Here is a 20030-nt window from a genome sequence, read left to right as displayed (position 1 = left end):
AGTAGCTTCAGGCATGATATTAACACCAGAACCACCATCCACAATGGCCCCTCTAATTTGAGTCCCTCCCAGGGAGCCTGTCACCCTTGGGCTTCACTGATGATCGGCCACTCCTGGGATAGTGAGTTATATCCTTTCTTGCTGCCTCCTGGGTTATCGCCCACTACTACTAGATGTGGCTTCCCCCCTAGTTGCCATCGATTCCATCCAATGCTAGACTAAGCCTATCAGTTGCTCTCCTATTTTCTGGCCCAAACCACATAATTAAGGAAGGGTGATTTCCACATTTGCTCCTGCCAACTTTTCCTCCCAACTTAAATTACTAAACTTGGGTTGGGTAGACTCCTCATCTACCTTTGAAGATGTGGTGGTTTGGGCAATGACCAAGGTAGGCACCGCTTCCTTCTCCATGGATGGTGTTTGAATGAATTCCTCCACCGCCTCCTTAAAGCTTGTTCCACAATGGATGGGTAGGTACTCCACCATTAGGGAGAGGAGTTGTTGACTTTGGCGCTTTCCTATGTAGGTCTACGTATACATGTATGATTTACATTAAACTACTATTTTGTTAATCCCCTCCTACATGCCAATATGCAATGTAAGTCAACCTTATAAAAAAATACCATGTGCTATGTTACATGTACTTTGAATTACCCCCTAGGCACCACACCGCCCTTTAAAAATTTGAATAGCTAACCCTCTAGAAGTGAAAAAGAAAACTCAAAAGAAAGCCCATCCTAGCAAGGGGACTTTTCCCTACCCATGGATGCTCTTCAGAGCAACAGAACACTTCTCCTTAGTAGAAGATCTCTCTACCCAACTAACCTCCTCCTGGCTAACTATACAAGGAACAAATCCAAGCAACCTATCTTCATTAATCCATCTCTCATTACATACATCCTCTCACGACGACGGCCAATGGTAGAACCAAAGAAAGAAATTCAGCAGATACCTAGCCATTTGATCAAGGTTTGTGAGCAAAACAACAAAGATCCAAAAAAGAGGAAATAGCATCCTTATATATCTTAATTTTAAGTGAGGAGAAGAAAACTTTAGAGTCAACAACAGAAATGCATTTTTGGATAAAATCCTTGTTTTATTAGCTTTAGCGAGTGCAGCTTTAGTTAAAACATGCCTTGCATTAGCCCACCCATTGCTAAAATTGATAAGGGGACGTCTCATTATTAATCAGAGCAGCTTACTGCAAAGCCAAATAGATCTGAGAAGAATCATTCAGTTGAATAGGCAACTTCTTTTTCTTAAGATGGAGGAGAGGCCACCTGCTCTGCAGCACAGCGGAAGCACGACGCCTTGTGGGGAGCAGGTGTGCGAGTAGCGGGCTGTCTGGTAAGACCATTTCACGTTGCCTGCCATTAATAGTCCCAGCCCCCGCAGGTAGGCTTCCACTCCAGGCTTCTCTACGAGGCTTGACTTCTGGGCCTCGGCCATCATCTGCGCACTCAGCTTGTCCACCCCCTCCACCATGCGCACAGCCTCCCACACCGCGTCCGCAAAAGTGAACCCTGGCGCGGCCTCGCGTGCCCGGAAGATCACAGATGGCAGGTTGAAGTAGTCCCCATGGCTCACCTCAGCTTCAAAAGAGAACAGATCATTGTACAGCGCTACATGATCCACCACTGCGTCGTGCAGCTGCAGCAGCAGCTCGCTTTCTAGCGTCTCCTCGTCCAGCTCGATGTGGAGGCCGTATTCCAGCAGGATGAGGCATGACGGAACTAACGAAGCGGGCCGGCGTATCACTTTGACGTACTCGTCGACACCTGGAACGCGCCCAGTGCTCCGGAATCGAGCTTGGATCATGTTGGCATCAACGTAGCGTCTGGTGGCCTGCAGGAAGCGAGACTGCATTTTGAGAGGCATGTCTCTGGAGATGTCCTTCCAGATGTCATGCAGGGCAGCAAGCCCTTTTTGGATATTGCGGGTTTCCGAGACTGCTTCTACGGTGCTGTCCGCAGCAGCTGAGAGGTGAAGATCGAGGGTTTGGCCAGCAAAGCATGCGAGGATGAGGTTGCGGCGTGGTTGCCAGACATGATCAGTGGCACAGCCACGAATAGAGAGATTGTCATCATCGGTGTCAGTGAGGAAGAACCAGCTCACCAACTTGGTGATCGGAACTAACCGCTGCGCTGCGCATTGGGCATAGCTGACGCTGCAGAAGAAAGGAAGCAAGCAGTCACGAAGGAACTGGGCAGCTTCAGGGGAAGCGGGCGCCGCAGTGGCCAGGATCCAGGGGTCGCACTCCGCTTTGATGATCTCGTACTCGGGATGCAGCATGGGCTGGAAAGAGCAGGCAGGGACCCAGTCGTATGTTTCGCTAGGCTCCATAGAGAATGAATGCTATGAAGTGGAACTTGAACTGGTGATATTTTGAGAGGCTACAGAAGATGATGATGATGTGTAGAGAGGCGAGTAAATTATGTGTGTGAGAAGGCTACCGATGATGCCCTTCTTTTTAATAAGCGGTCGGGTCGATCACCATCAATAATTAGGTCGGCTCACGACTCCTTTTTCACATCATCGTGTCTCTTCTCTCTCGAAAGTCTGTCTTTTTTTAAGGAATTTTCGAAGAAAATTCACTGACTCCCATTCTAATTAGGTGGGCTCACGACGACTCCTCCTCCACATCATCGTGTCTCTTCTCTCGAAAGTCTATGTTTTTTAGAATTTTCGAAGAAAATTCACTGACTCAACGTTTTTTTTCTTTTCTTTTTTCCAAGGAAACTTCTAAACCCAGAGTGCTGAGAAGCCTGAGATTCTTACTTGCATCATATGGCCACCCCGTGCGAATTACAATGTGCTGAATTGTTGTTAACACTCTGGTTTCCAAGGAATGGGTTGTCTTCTTGGACAACATGATTTGGATTTCTCTTTTGTGCCATGTAAGCTCAATGGAGGTATAAAATATTTACTTGGCTTATCAAGTCTTATATTTGAGCCACAAAATAATCGACTCAAGGCCCATTTATGATTTTTTTTTTAAAAATACTTAAAATTTCCTTGAAACTACTTGAGAGCGCTTGTGGAGGAAGCATTTGCCTATCGTAAAAGTTTTGGAAAAAAAAACATTTTTAAACTTACTAAAATAGTATAAAAATATATTAATAACCTTATCTTCAAGGAGACTTGTATAAAACGCGCGTCTTTTATTGATAAAAGGTACATGGCTTATATTCATATAGTTAGTTTTTTTAATTGCATTTGTAGAGCTCAAAATACTATTTAAGGTATTTTGAACGTAAACTTTTAAAATTATAACTTTCTTACAAATAATCACGACGATGAAGAACTATGTTTTTAAATTTTCTTACACTTGATACATATTTTTTCCACTAATATCTTATGTTGAGAGTATTTCCTCGCTAGGAATTTCTTTGAGACAATATCATAGAAAAGAAATGAATTTTTTCTAAAACTCTTAAAAAGCTACAAAAGTAATCTCGCTAGGAACGATGGAAGCTTGAGTGGCGGAGGAGGAGGAAGGAGGGAGCACGCTCACGCACCTCAACCGCTGCCGCCATCTTATCTCTCTCTTACCTGCTCTTAACTGCTACCATACCCGGGGGAGAAAAAAGGCACCATACTCTCTCTCTCGTTTGCTCTCTACAGCAGCACCAAGGCTGGCCGGCATACTAAAGAGGGCTACGTGGGACAACAGCGAGCAAGGCAAGGCGGGCAAGGACAAAAGCAGCTATGCGAGACTCAATAAATGGCAACAACGCCGACGTCAACAAAAATGATGCATACCCCCAGCCAGCGCGAGGATAGTAAACTCATTCATTTGCTTGCTGTGGAGGGGCTGCACAATCGTCAGCCACCGGTCGATGGCCACCCGCAGCTATAATAGCGAGATTCTTTTTGCCAGATTCTCTCCATCTTGCACCCCAGTCGGTGTTGCACCTCCCCACAATAGTGCGTCGCGTCGGGGTGCTCCTTTTCCTCGATATCGACATCGATCGCGTGACCGCACCATAGTGCGTAGGTCGTCCCTTTGAGTAGTCTCGCTACAGAGCCTAGGAGCTTGCCCCAACGACACCGCAAAGCTTCACCATGGATTTCGCCAAGTTCAATAGCCTGCACACTCTACGGGATTGGGTGACTACTTTCCATCAACTTGCCCTATTTTTATTTATTATTTATCATTCTTTTCTGCATTTATTTCACTATCTACAAAAAATATAAATAAAAAGAACAAGACCTAGTAAAATCTAGATTCCAATCATGAGCGGGGGTAGGTCACCAACTGTGTGGTGGTTTAGAGGGTTTCTTTGGGATGCTTTCCTCCGTTTCAGGCCTACCAGGGCCGAACTTGACTGCATGAGTCAAGTTGTCTCTTCCCGCTGGATTGAGATAGGATTATTGCCTTTGAGCTTGCGAGAGCCCAAATAGACTCTTGTGTTGACATAGCTCACGACATTGCCTTGTCCGAAGATGACCCTGTAGGTCCATCCTAGCGATGGACGACACTTAATTTGGGGGCGATCAGCCCTCAAAGGCTGATGATGATGAGTATGACCACTCCACCAACAATCTCCTTGACGAGGAGAAATACGGAGTGTATCCTTTGAAACTGATGACATTGATGAGGAAAAGATTGACATCTCTAGGGGGTTCCTTGCTAGGTTATTTGCCTATGCACTAGTCAAACGACAATTTTACTAGCCTAGTTTGTTCAAGGACGTCCAAGGTCAATAAGCATGAGCACCTCAAGATTGGAGGTTTACTACAACCATTGGATATTCCTAGAGGGAAATGGGAGAGTATTTCCATGGATTTCATCACTCGTCCAATGCGAATGAATCAAGGAAATGATTCGGTTTGGGTAGTGGTTTTGACAGATTGACCAAGATGGTCAAGTTTATAGCTATTAAGAAGACGGTCAAAACACCCGAGTTAGCTAGTTTGTTTATCGAGCATCTCTACAAACTATATGGCCTGCCCATAGATATAGTCTCTGATTAAGATAGGAAATTTAATATCCACTTTCGGAGTGAATTCTTCAAAAGGTTAGAAACTACTCTGAGTATGAGTACGCCACACCATCCGTAGTTGTCAGACAGAAAAGAGTAACCAAGTGTTCGAAGATATGCTTCGAGCATATGTTAGCAAAAGCCAATCCAATTATGAGGAGTATCTGTCGCATTTAGAGTTTGCTTATAACAGTTCAAAACATTCGGCGTCTAGATTTAGTCCATTGATGTTGATGCATGTTTTCCAGCTCTGCTGATGCGCGCTCCTATAGCCGTAGGGCTATAGAAGGAGAAGCTGCAATCTATCAAGGAGTTCCTTGAAGATATACAAGATATGTTGCACAGATATATATATAATATCTCGTAATAGTCTCTCTCTCTCTCTCTCTCTCTCTCTCTCTCTCTCTCTCTCACACACACACACACACACACACACACACACACTCAGTCATTCTCTCTTTAACTCTCTCAAACTCTCCTATGCTCTCTAACTCTCTCTATTTCTCTTGAACTAGCCAACTCTCTCTCTCTCTCTCTCTCTCTCTCTCTCTCTCTAACACTCACACACTCTACATTTCTCTCTTTAACACTCGTTCCTAATTCCATCAATTTTGCAACCAATGGAGTGGATTAGTATCCCTTAACCTCTAGCTTATTTAACTCCACTAGCAATGGAACCACTCACTTCCGAGCCTGGACACCAATGGAGAGTCGTGGTCTGCATAGGGAGTGAAGCTCGCATAGTTCTTGTTGTATTGAGCACCGAGGAGCTAGCGGTGATGAGTCTGGCTAGGGCACGAAAGCATCCCTAAAGGAGAGTATGAAAGGTCAAGTGGTCCAAAGGGAGTTGGCACTCCAATATCCACCCAATTCCTAACACTCAAGAGAGCTATGGAAAGAGCAAGCTATGGAGAAGCTTACCCTTCTTTTAGCCTATCGTGCTTTTTCTTGTTAGTTCTAGGTCCAGTCATGCAAGTAAGTACTCTAATGTTATGAGAATATATTTTAAGCTCTCTTAGAAATATTATTCTACCCTCTTAGATAACGTGAAAATGCTTGGATTATCCTTGCATCATGCCAAATAATGTTAATAGCATGGATGATGCCATTATAAAAATTAATATTTTTTTGTACATTTACATATGATTGGGTCCTCCAATGTTTGTTATAATTGGTTTGTATGGATGTGTGATTCTTGGGTTGCTTATGCCTGGCAAACATGTGTGTAGTGATGGTTAGAATACTTATGGAATATTTGTTTACCAATTTACTATTAGCTATTTTATAGGTGAAGATAATTTAGAAGATTGAGGAGGATACACATAATTTTATTTGTTGACACACATTTTTGTAAGCAAGCTTTGTATCTACATGTGCTAACTAGTGCACATTTTGATTTATGTTGAAAGTTTAAATTTATAACCTTAGACTTGAACTTTAATACTTTTCTAAAGTGTGATATGCTTTAACCCTAACCTTAATTTATGGACACTCTATTTTGAGCTTAAGAGAGTGCTGTGCAAGTAAAAGTATCTTTTTGTATTTTTGGAGGCTATGGGCTACTTTGGAATGAAAAAAAATATGTAAATACTCATGTGAGGGGAGAGACCACACACAAGAGGGGAAAATTGCACCCAATGTTGAGTTGTTTTCATGAGCTAAGTATTTTACATGTAACTTGTGGTTTTTGATGAGTTGATTAGGTTGAATAACATATTTTCTTACAAGTCTCTATTTTCCTAGAAGTCCTAGAAGTGTCCGTGTCAGTGGTATCAAAGCCATGGGTCTCGGAAGATGGAGGCAAGAATTAAAAATTTGAAAGCATAAATCAAAGGTTTCAAGAGTTGCAGGCTTTTATCTAAAGGGCAAAGACCATAAGGTAAAGGAAATGATAAACCACTCTACATAACCATAAAACCATCCTTTTTCTTGAAAAGTGATTTTCAAATTTTCTAAACCTCTTGTTAATCTGTCTACACAACTAAAATCAGCATACTGGCTCCACTTTTAGATTGCTAAACCACTACCTATGACAGAATTCCATAATGGATAGTGGATACTTGCCCATAAATCAATTTGGAGGAAAAAGCGATTGGCTGTAAATTTCTTGATTAAAATTTAATTAAGTGGAAAATTCAAGATTTTAAAGGATAATAAATACTTTGAAATTTTTTTCCTTCTCCTTTCCATCCATGGGCGGCAAATCAGAAGCGCTAGTAGATTCTTTCTCCTTTCTCATAGTCGCATGCAGACCGCGGGTATTACACTCATGAAGAAACCTTTCAAAAACAAGTTTAAGCTTTGAGCTTTGAAAGCTTTAAAGCTTATCAAATTATAAGCTTTTAAATGCGTATAACATTGAAAAGCTTAAGTGACTTATAAGCTAAAAAACTTCATTAGGGAAAATTTGGACTCAAATTGGGCTCTTTAAGGATTTGTACACATTCTCTCTCTACAAAACGGGTGCATGGTGAAATTTTTACAAATCCAGTCATAAGTGATCGGACTTTGGATATTGGAAATCTACTCTTCGAGCATGATGGGCAACATCATCACCAAATTTGGGGACTCATTGAATATGCTAAATTGCCCATCATGCTACATATCATTAGAAAGGTCTCAAAGAGTAGATTCCAAATGTCCAAACTCCGCTCGCTTCTGAGTTGATTTGCAAAAATTTCACAATGAGCCCATTTTTGTAAAGAGAGAATGTGTACAAATTCTTAAAGAGCCCAATTTGAGTCCAAATTTCCCCCAATGTATATTTCTTTAAGCTCTAAAACTCTTCTTAGTCTATATAATAGGGACATTCCGGCTTACTGAATATTTGTAGGAAGAATTATAGAAAAAGTTTATATTTTCTCTTTGAAAAATTAGAAGACTTCTTACAAGTAAAACATTTGGGCATTACCAAATTAGGAATTTTAAAAAAATAAAAATGGAGATGCTTTTTCAATGCCAGTTTCCTCATCACATCAAGCCTTGGGTAGGATTTTTGAATACTCAAAACAGATTCGAAGTGACTTTAAAAATCTTGCCAAAGTCGACCAAAACTCAAGACTCTTAGTTATGCACGGAATTCATTTGGAATTGGAGTAAAGGATGGTGCTAAGATCAACCTTTGGACAAATGTTTAACCCAAATTCAACATGGTTTAAAAGCAAAGTTTTTTGTTTTTATTAATTTATCCACATCATAAATTGCATTTTCTTTCTTTCTTTATTTGTGATGCCCGATTTACCTGCACAACCCACTATGCAAGTAATTTTATGCACTTCAAGAGCAAATTGCAAGTGAGTGTGAAGTCTGATGCAAGTTAGAGCGACATATGAACCAATTTAAGCACAATCTTGACTCTTTCGTCTGTGATGACAAGGAGGAAAGTGATCATGTTAGGCGCACTATGAAAGACAATTTGCATGCCCAAAGTTCCTGGAAAGACTCATGGATTAGCTCAAAGGCATTCATGTTCTAGAACTATGATGGCAAGAAAGACACACGAGTACGCATTTCATGGCTTAGTCAACTGGATGACTATTTTTCAAAAATTCTTAAAAAAGGGGCAAGACTAAATGTGCTTATAACCATTTGATTGGAAGTGTTGCTTTGTGATGAAATGTGATCAAGCATGGTAAACATCGACCTATAGCTTGGAAGAAGTTCCAGAATGTCTAAGCTTACATCAACAAATTCTAGAACATTCTATTGCGGGTTCAAATGATCAAATTTATATGGATTGGTTGGGAAGTTGAATGGAAGAAGGGACCTCTGATGGTTTTATTATACATGGGAAGTTATTTTTTAATCAATTTGGAAAATGAAACTTCATCCAAAAGTTAGGGTTTTAAGTGGGTCATTATTTATCAAGGGCAAGTAAAGGCAAGATTTTAGAACCAAGATGGTCTACCATGTGTAGTTTGTAAGTGCAAAGATGAGACAATTAGAGACCTTTTTTAGTATTTCAAGGGAATTCAAAGCATTAGGCTCAAAACATATAGATTCTGTGTAGGAGAATAAAAATTTTAACGTTCAATGCTTGATTTCCTTATTTGGACTAGTGAGGATAGTGAGGAAGCCATGAATAGTTGGTTGTTAATGAAAAGGGTTCCAAAGATGACATAATTGGACACTTTTTCGAATTGCAATGGAATTCAAGGCATTACGCTCAAAACATAAAGAGTGTGAATGAACCATTCAGAAGTTTAGAAATAGTATTATGTTTGATAGAGAGGAGAAAACTCTAGAAACTCTTGCAAAAGAAGAGCCAAGAAAGGTTAACTTAACTATTAGCAATGATTTTTTAAAGGAAAATTCCTAGGAAGAAAATGGCCAACTCTAACCATTAATAACTTGGAGGCCTTTGCCATCTTCACCAATTATGGCACTTGCCTTCAATACACTACCTAGGATTTTTTGGAAGAGAAAATACAAGATGCTTTAACTTTGAAGATTTAGATATGGCAATTGCAGTAAAAGAGCTATAAGCAAAAGAATGAAGAAATTTGGCAAGCAATGGAAAACAGTGTGAAGGTGGTGGAGGACTTTCGCAATAAATTTAATGTGTCAGGATCCTGTGTTATCATGAGGTATGTTCTTTAAAAATAGATCATGTGTTATCATGAGGTATGTTCTTGAAAAATAAAGCTTGTTTGAATTTCAAAGTACACTACTCACACACACTAGATGCAAGACCAAAAAAACAAAAACAAAACCGTGTGTGATATGATTGCGTGGATTTAATTCCCATGACCAGTGACCATCTTGGAGCAAGAGGAATGATACGAAATACCAAAAGTTTGGAAGATGCATTAGTAACAATCCATTTTTTTCAAGACAAAAAGATTCCCCTGGTCCTTCCCAAGGTGCCATGGAGCTAAAACCAAATGTTGATGAAAATTGAGCTTTTCCTAGCCACACAAGAGGCCCTTTACGGTTCTTATAATTACATTGCTACTTTTTTTTACCATAGGGAGCACCTCATTGCTAACTAAGTTTCAATAAATTAATTTATCTTCAAATCATATATATATATAAATATATAATGTAAAGAATTAACGTAAATGTTCAAATAAATCTCTGAGTGTTAATATTAAATACACGTCCTTTTTTTAACAATTAGAATTTCAAATTCAAAGAATCTTGGTAAGTGTGATTATATTGGGAGGATATGGAGGGCAAGAGAGAATTTTTTGTTTCTATTTTTTGAGTCTGTCAAATAAAACAAAATACCTAAGTGGCCATTGACATAAAATATCAACCATCAAACATAGAAACGTTAACAAGAAAGGGCCTATTCTAGGATTTCTCTTCCTTGGTTCAGGCTAAATGGTCTTAAAGACCATCATTTTCATCCATGCTCCACCCCCACTATAGTAAGGATAAGGAGCGGACAACTCTGTGTGTACCTTTAGTTGGCATTTGATGAAGATTTCCATTCTATCCCAAAGTCTATAATGCCAACTAAAAGTTCACAAGGCAACAACAGAGTGCTTTCCCTTGAAGTCTCCTCTCCACCATAAGGACTCTCATAGTAGCTAGATGATCTGTAATGCTATGTTTTCATTGGAAACCAGTTGAAGAGAATCCATAGCTCTTCCATTGGCTAATTACACCTAGTGTCATATCCCCAAGCATAATCATACACAAGTATAGGGTATCCCTCATGCATCATAGGAGGAGCATCACTATGTGTTTACCATATACAAGTACATATCCCTCTGTGAAAGTCCCCATGATATCATGTATATGCCTTTCTAATTATTTCCACATCTTCTTAAGTTACCCTATTGTTCATCTTGTCTCATTGACCTGCTTTCCAGGCGAAGCAGCCTGTGCTCGTAATGTACAAGGGTCTATCCAAAATCCAAAGATCGAAGGGAGCCCCCTCTCTCTCACTAACTAGTGCATAGTCCACCACGCTTTTCCCTCTTGCTATTGTTTTGCATGTGAAATGTCATGTGTTGGGGCATAGTTGACTGCCATCCAATATGATTGTACGGTTTCTACACATCACTCGGGCGAGTGTTCTCCAGACTCTCATGGAATTCTTTCACAAGCTTTCCTTGAGTCTCTTTATCACATATGACTCTCTGTGGCATAGCATTCCTCTGCTTAGGATGCTTCCAGAGATACCCATCCTTTAGGAAATATCCATATGCTTTTCTGCGGATCCTCTTAAATTCTGAGTCAGACCAATTTTCTTGCCTTGTCAGAGTACTCAAATATTAACCAATAAGCAACCAATCTCCTTCATATATTTCCTCAATAAAAGACTCAAGTGCATTTGATAGGCAAATATGATCCCCTTTTGCATATGCTGTAGTATAGAACTTTGTACCCACATCATCAATGTCACTAATCATCTCTTTCTCATCTTCATATCTGGCTCTTGATAGCATATCTGCAACTGGATTATCTTTTCCCGCAATATGCTCAAACTCAGGATTTAGTGACTTGATATAAGCAATCCACCTAAGCATAGCAATATCTGGAGTGGTACAACTTGCTATCATCCCAAGAAGTGGCAAGCAATCAGTTTCCACAAGTACAGATGCCCCAATAAGATATTCTTTTTCACATTTTAGAGCAGTGACTATCCCCCATAATTCTCTCTTGATCTGTGGATACTTTCGTTGCCGAAAGCTTAATACCTTTGCTCCAAATCTAATTACATACCTATGATTATCCTCATCATCTTGCCCTACTGCCCATCCTATCCCAGTAGGACTAGTATCAACTGTAACAATCACAGGCCTGCCACACTCATAATCTGCCTTTCTCAAAATGGGTGATGATTGGAGCAAATATTTCAGCTTCCGCATAGCTTTAATATGTACTGTACTCCACAGAAATTTTTGATTTTTCCTCAAAAGTTGATAAAGAGGATCTGCTACATGTGCATAATGTGGGATCCAAATAACATAAAAGACGCATGCTCCAAGAAATCTCCTCAGCTCTGTAACATTAATGCATATTTCCTTCATTCTTTGTATTGCATCTATCTTGGCTGGACAAGGACGGCGTCCACTAGTACTACAAAGATGTCCCACTATTAGCACTTCACCAACCCCAAACACTGATTTCAGCCCAGATAAAGTAAGATTCACTTCTTCAAGCCTGGATAGAATCATGTCACAATCCTTTATATGATTTGCCACAAACTTGCGGCACCCCTTTGAATCCAAATCCTCATCTTTATCTTTCTCATCACAGCCCTTTATTGGCACATCATCCAAAAATGGCATAGTTTTTTGTGGTATGAAGTCTCGTAAGACTTTATTCATTCCATTCATCATATGTGCCACCGAGTTAGTGGTTCCCTGTGGTAAGGTACACATCCTTACTAATCCCAAAGGAGTTCTCATTGTGGTCAAGTCCCTGCTTTGTATATCCAGCTGGAACTGATCATATCCCGAATACAGATCACCCATAGAGTATATAGTTTTCCCTGCAAATGCTTCTGCAAACTCATCCACAATTGGACCTGCTCCCACATTCCTGATTGTGACTTTGTTTACAGGTTGCATGTCTTGAATAAAGCGCAATGTCCCATTTTTCTTTGGTACAGTAAACCATCTGTTGGAATATGGGGCACATGAAGGCTCCAAGATCCCCATCCTAATCTTTTCCTTTAGTAATTCCATCAACTTTGGCAAGAGAGCCTTTGGTACTGGAATTGGCCGCAGGTTCCAGGGTACATGTGGAACAGTAAAGATCACCATTGGTGCTGTTACACTTGGATCAACACAACCTATCTCATGCGGCTGAAAGGCAAAAGCTTTCCCATGTTTTACAAGCATCTCCTCAAAGCATTCCCTTTCAACTGGCAACAGAAAATCTTTCTCACCAATCTTCAGCTCTTTCAGAGTTTCTTGAGTAAATTTATGCCCAATTTTCTTCGGATCTCTAAGATTTGGCTGCATAGAAGCTTCATCTATCTTCTCCTTGCTTCCTGGTGGCAAGGGCAAGGCAACTGGTTTCACCTTCTTTGCAACCGTTTTGTACTTTGTATCAACATGAGCATCCATCTCACAATTCATGTTTTTACATTCCACCCCCTCAAATTCCTGGATTATATCATACATCTCCACAGATGAGACCTTTATGATTTCATTTCCACCCTGTAAGCATGCTCTTCCCATATCAAAAAGCACATCCATAGTATCTATAAATGACACCTCATCAAGCACCCCTGAAATAAACTCATTCTTCTCCAAAAGACCACACTGCTCAAAACTTTTTTGTTCATTTTGCATATGTTTTTGCATGCCACGCTTTAAATCCTTGCTTTATACAAAAACCAGTGACCCATAGCTGGAGAATCCCTGAAAATTTGCTGAAAAACTATTTACATTGACTGAGTCCTGCGAGAACTCATTTCCCTTTGTACCATTGGAATCCCGCTTTACAATGGCACCTGGCCAAAATCCCTCATCTCCCTGTAATTCATGAACTCTCTGTTTATCTTTGGGAGTGACTGTGCCCGAAGAGATTCATGATTCCTTTCATGATTAATGCAAACTGTCAAAAACTGAACAGCTTTTTTGCCATCTTTACTCCTTATTCTTGCATAAGCTGAACCATCATCCAAAACCTTTGTTTCCATCCTTACAGCTGTAATGTAGGGTTGCCCAAGAATGAGGGGATACGATGACATCTCCTGAACAAAGAAATTCTGATCATCCTTCACATCCCCTATAGTTACCCTTACATTTGGACATGCTGCATAAAGCTCTCCAGATGAATTATTAGCTGCTTTAATCATCCACCCATGATCCACATCCATTGGCCACTTACATTTGTTGTAGAGATTTTTAGCCATAAGATTTATTTCAGACCCATGATCAATTAGAGCGACATATGGCTCTTCCAAATCACCTATCTTGACAAGGGTTTCAGTGGTTGCTCTTGCCCAATGGCTCCTGGAGTAATGACTCTTTGTAAGAACTTCTTTTTCATCATCCTCTTCCACAAAGCGCACTTGTCGTGCCCCATCAGCAGAGTGATTACATTCCACCACATTTTCTCTCTCTTCCTTTTTCTGTACCTGTACTCCATGAGTCTTGGAAGTGCTTGCCTCCCCTTGTGATGGAATAGATTCAATTATGGACTGCCTTTTTCTTCGTATAATATCAATTATCTCATCATGAAATTCTTTCTTTGCAATCCCCAAGACTTCCCCCAGTGTGAATTCCACCTTGCTGTTTAGAATCCTTTCTTCAAGTACCTTTTTGAGATCTGTTGCAACTTCAATATCAGATTGAAGCTTGTAGAGTGGACTTTTCCCTTTACCCTTCTCCTTCATTTTTTGTGGCACTTCTTCCATTGAAACATCCTGTGGAGGTCTGCTATGCTGTGGAGGTATATGTGATGGCCCAGGATCCTTCTTTTCACTTCCACGTGTAACTCTTTTTGATGGCCCTCCTTCCTCATTTTCCCTTTTACGTTTCTCCTCTACCTGTGCCTCATTATTTTGGCATTTGGCAATATAGGCATGAATGGATAAAGAATGCACAGGCTCCTCCCAGCCAGTCTCAAGACGTATACAATCACCTGCCTCATGCAAAGCTTGCTTTGACACTTTCTTTGATGCAATTAATTCCATTGTTGATGGCCAAAAATTCTCATTCTCATAATCCTCATCATTCTCAAATCCCTGCTTTAGTTAACCAACCTTTAATCCATAGGTTGCTGCCTCAACCATAGAAATGGCATGACTAGCAGCCATATCCTCTACCAGCTTTTTCATCCCTCCTTTCCCAAAGTTTGTACTCAATGGAAGACCAGTCTCTGTAAGATGGATTTTCCCATCTTTGAAGAACACAAGTTGATTTTTAAGAGCTTCTTTATAGCTGGTACAATCCTTCTTTGCATGCTCTGGGTCATCACACCTTGCATCTATATGTAAACCCTTCTTTGCTTTGAGGCCTTTGCATAGAAGCCTGCCCCAATGGTAGACCTTTTTCTTCAATCCTGGACATCTTCAATTTTAAGTCACGCATACCCTTGATAAGCTCATCCATCGGCCCATCTATCTTTGGAATTGTAGCAGCTGGTTTGGATAGATTCTCAGGGGTGACAGCAGTTATGGGGGTTGTAGAGCCCATCACCATTTTATCCCTCCTCCGCTGCCGCTTTGCTAACATAGTGACTGCATCCTCAACATCATTCCAATCACTCTTTAATCCCTGCTCTGTATTCTTATCCTCAAGGAGGATTTCCAATTTCTCCTGGAGATCTTTCCCAGCTGCTTGCAAGAAGAGCTCTGTCTTTTCTCTGTCCAAAGTTGCACGCTCTATTCTTGACAAATGGGCATAACGCTTCTCAAACTCCCTTAGCAATTCTGTGGCAGAAATTCCCATTTTAGGTTTTGTGACCCATTCCAAAAAAGTTCGTTTGGTCACTCGCTCAGAATCCTCCATGAAGTATTCATCCTTTAAAGCAAGCTTGAACTCTTCCCAATTTCTGCCACCCTGTGCTGTCTGCAATCCTTTTATACGCTCTCTTATTTCAGGAAAGCATACCAGCTCGAAACTTCGAACCATATCCTCCTCAGTCACCCTATTTAGCTCCATCTCTTTTATATAATTGCGCAGGTACTTTGTAATGTCCTTCCCATCAAATTGATCCACCTTTTTCACAATTGATTGTAATGCCTTGGTCGTGGAAATTTGTCCCCTCTCAGCAGCTTGTTGCTGTTGCATGTACATGGTAAACATTTGAAACATCTGCATAACTCCGGGGTCAAAATGAACCCCCTGACCCTCAGAATTCTCAGCCATAGCTTCCCTGTATATTTCACCACACTCTCACGCCAGCAGTTTCACGTCGGGTTCACCAAAAAGTTGTCGTGAAGTGGTGCGATACAGCCAGGAAAGTACGAAACTTCTAGCTGTGAGAGTGAATGTCAAATCCAGCAAGGAATCTCACGCACAAAATTTCTCAAGGAGTATTGAACATTACTATTTCCAATGACAAATACATGTGTCAACTTGCCTCAATACATCCTTGAATTCATCCAGTTGATTGCACAGAATTGCATGAAATCCTTTGAACCATTCACATGTGTGCATAACAAAGCCTTCCAATTTTTCCAATATACATGAGGCCAGTTACATCCATTACATCCAGTGCCCTCAAAACCATTATTTCGAGATGTACTTTATCACCTGAAAACCTGCCTTAATATCCTAACATCTCACAAGCAAAATATAGCACTTGGCATAGCTTTAACATACTCGTAATTTCCAAAATCCATTTGAGTAGAAAGTAAGATCATTTACCCTCAACTTCAATGTATCTTTCATAAATTTCGGAGCTCCAAATTATTTAGCCTTTTTCCCAAGGTCTCTCTATTCACTTCCAAATTCTTTTTGTAGAAAGAGATATACGATTCTCTCAAATCGTATTAAGTGAGAGTAATTTTAAAGGAAATAAAGAAAATTCACTTAACTGAAAGTTAACGTGCTTCGAATCCCTTGATCATTTCATTATTCGCAAATTGCATGTCGCCGGCTGTTCGGTGAAGAACATGAAAAAAAAACAAAGAGTATCTCTTCCTATAGTACTCAGAATTCCCTCTAAATCTAACACCTACAAGGAGCATACAGATTATGTATATTTGAAATAAAAAAGTCTGGTCGTTTTGACGCTCTTCATTCACTCTGCAGAAAATTTCCTCATACTGGTTCGCCACCGTCGCCTCTGGTCTTTTCTCCTTTTTCCCGCGGAGAACTCGGCCCCCTTACCACCTTTTGCAGCTATTGAAGCGGGAGTTTCCCATGTCAAAGGCTGCGCTCACGTTTTCTTCCATGCTATCTAGAAAACCCCACCACGTTTTTTGCTAGCCACGTATGCTACTCCTTATGTATTGCTTCTAACCTTAATATTAAGGTTAGAATTCTCATTGCAAAGCATAACCTTAGCATTAAGGTTAAAGTTCTCAATGCACCTATTTTAATTCCCCAACATTCAATAAGTTTCTCGACACTGCAATGTTCATTGAGTCTCCATAACTTTTTGATGCCTCCATAGTGTATAAATCATCATATTGGCCATGTGATTTATAGACTCCCCAATTATTCATTCAAGTATTTTCCCATATCTTCATAAATACATCCCTTTGTGCATTGGCATACCCTCATGTTTGCATTCCATAAGATTCACTGATTTGACCCAATCGATACCATTTAGCAGAACCATCACCCTCCACACTCATATACAAAAACTTCTAGATTTGACTCAGCCTCAGCTTGTCTTATTGAACCTTATATACAATATGAACATATGTACATGTCATCATATAATGACTCGTCATGGCACATAACCTCGTGCATCTGGATGTGTATTTGACGGCCTCACATGCACGGTTTCACATCATAGACGTGCCATGGCACGACAGCGCTGGCTGGGGGTATGCATCATTTTTGTTGACGTCGGCGTTGTTGCCATTTATTGAGTTTTGCATAGCTGCTTTTGTCCTTGCCTGCCTTGCCTTGCCTGCTGTTGTCCCACGCAGCCCTCTTTAGTATGCCGGCCAGCCTTGGTGCTACCTAAGAGGTCTGCACCTCTCCCGCGTAGATTGTGCTGTAGAGAGCAAACGAGAGAGAGAGTATGGTGCCTTTTTTCTCCCCCGGGTATGGTTGCAGTTAAGAGCAAGTAAGAGAGAGATAAGATGGCGGCAGCGGTTGAGGTGCATGAGCGTGCTCCCTCCTTCCTCCTCCTCCTCCACACAAGCTTCCATCGTTCCTCTCCCCCTTGTCGTGCTGCTCCACACACAAAAAAAGATAAGGTCCTCCCAATGATTGGACCCCAAATGATTAAGGTGGGTCCAACCCCTGTTCACGCGGGTTGGTACCTCGCTCTGATACCAATGTTATACTCACGTAACTGGTGTGGCAACGACACTTTGTGGAGGAGGAGATGAGGCTATGGATCACCATCCAGCTTGAGAGAGAATGGGGATAGCATCCCCATTGCCGAGAACGTATAAGGGTCTTCCTGCCCACACATGCCCAGCTGCCCATGGATCTCTGTCCCATGCGCCCTCACTCCTGAACCCTAGCTCGCTTGCCGTCCACGCTCCTGTGGATGGGCTCGAGCCTCCTATAGCTGCTACGAGCTACGTAACACAAGGATTTGAAGGGAGTGTCCAAATAAAGGGCCTTATGTGTATAGCCAAACCTTCATAGAAAAGATCAAAGGGGAGCTTAATAAGCTCATAGATACAAATTTGACTATTGAAATTGAGCATACTGAATCGGTGTCTCCCATTGTAGTTGTACCCAAAAAGAATGGCAAACTTTTTCTTTGCGAGAACTTGAGAAAGGTCAATGCATCTACCCTCTCCCTCTCATAGATCATGTGCTCGAATGAGTAGTAGGTAAGGCAGAATATAGCTTTTTAGATGCTTTTTCATGCAATAGCCATGTCTCAATACACCCTGTAGATTGGCACAAGACATCATTCACCATTGAGTGGGAAGTGTTTGCTTACAAGGTTATGCCTTTTGGCTTGACTAATGCTCATGTAACTTTCAAAGATTGATGTGTCATGCTTTCAAGGAATACCTAAGGGTTTTTCTTGAAATCTTCATGGATGCCTTGTGCATACACTGAACTAAGTGCGTTAAGCATATAGCTCACTTGAAAATAAATCTTTCAAAAGTGCCACCTTTATTGCATATGTCTAAACTTTGAGAAATGCAAATTCATGGTAAGCCCGGCCAAGATATTAGGACATATTGTGTCCCGAAATGGCATTACAACGGTGACTAATGCATACACTCGACTAAGTATATAGCCTACTTTAAAAAAATCTTTCAAAAGTGTCGCCTTTATTGAATCTATCCTTTTAGTGTGGGCTGGCTATTTTGGATTTCTTACAGAGGAAATTGTTTGAACGTAACAATTGACATTACAAAGCTGAGTGTGAGAGGAGAGAGAGGGGAGGCCACAAGGGGAATTTTTCACGTTAAAATGACAATGAATTTCAATTGCTTGTAGATGGATTATTGTTTGCACTCCTCTCTTTAGAATTGAGAAGAGAGAGAGAGACTTGAGCAAGTGTCCAAGAAGACACCCAATTCCTTGGAAACCAAAGTGTTAAAAATAATTCAGCGTTGATTGTAATTCGCAAGCAAGAGTCTCAGGCTTCTCAGCATAGCAAACTGTACTATGTGTTTAGAGGCTTCTAAGTTTCCTTGAAAATTCCAAAAAAAAAACGTTAAGTTAATGAATTTTCTTTGAAAAATCTAAAACACATTGACCTTCGAGAGAAGAGACACGATGATGATGTGGAGAAGGAGTCGTGAAATGTTGTAGTGAGGGTACTATAGTTGGCTGGAACAACTGGTGTATTTGTTATGGAGGAGACACTATTAAATTACCACTTTCCTTTCTCTTTCTCTCACTTGTTTCCTTTCTCTTTCTCTCACTTGTTTCCTCCTCTTCTCGCATTCTCACTATGCAGTTATCAAGCTTCTCTGTCTTATGTGGTGCTTGATGTGATGAGAATTTTGTCAGTTCTTCTTCTTCTTCTGGTTAATTTAGAAGCCACGCAATCTTCAAACTATTATTTCTCTCTAGAAACTCTACACAAAGAAGCAAATTTTGAAGCACCCTCTCTTTCTTTCTCTCTAAAATGCAATAAAAAGGATAATCACCTAAGCTTATCCACCAGTGGAAAAAAAGAACGTGAACATCTTGTCCTAACCCTTTTTTCATAACTAGGCTGTAATTACCAAAAAAGTCCTAATTAATTAAACTAGCTCATTTCCTAAGAGTCGTCTAGTCCTAGGGACCCTAATACCAAACAAGGGCATTTCATAGTAGCAAAAGTATTTAGTCCATGATTTGGGCAAGAAAGTACTACTAAGGATTAATGTATACATAAAAGATACTCAAACTCAAATTTATATTAGTCTTGTAAGATTACTTTTGTAGCTTTTTAAGAGTTTTAGAAAAAATTCATTTCTTTTCTATGATATTGTCTCAAAGAAATTCCTAGCGAGGAAATACTCTCAACATAAGATATTAGTGGAAAAAA

General features: G+C 40.5%; 1 protein-coding gene across 1 annotated transcript; it reads right to left on the bottom strand.

Moving 5' to 3' along the window:
- Positions 1 to 1233: 1233 nt before the first annotated feature.
- Positions 1234 to 2343, bottom strand: LOC147629760 (microbial Terpene synthase-like protein 13). Its single transcript, XM_086810975.1, has one exon. It carries the CDS (start codon positions 2341 to 2343, stop codon positions 1234 to 1236), a length of 1110 nt encoding a protein of 369 aa, XP_086667101.1.
- Positions 2344 to 20030: the final 17687 nt, after the last annotated feature.

This window comes from Cibotium barometz, chromosome 17, assembly GCF_041138505.1.
Source record: "Cibotium barometz isolate CiBa-2024 chromosome 17, ASM4113850v1, whole genome shotgun sequence".
Classification (NCBI taxonomy): Eukaryota; Viridiplantae; Streptophyta; class Polypodiopsida; order Cyatheales; family Cibotiaceae; genus Cibotium; species Cibotium barometz.
This window is presented reverse-complemented; position numbering and strand designations above follow the sequence as displayed.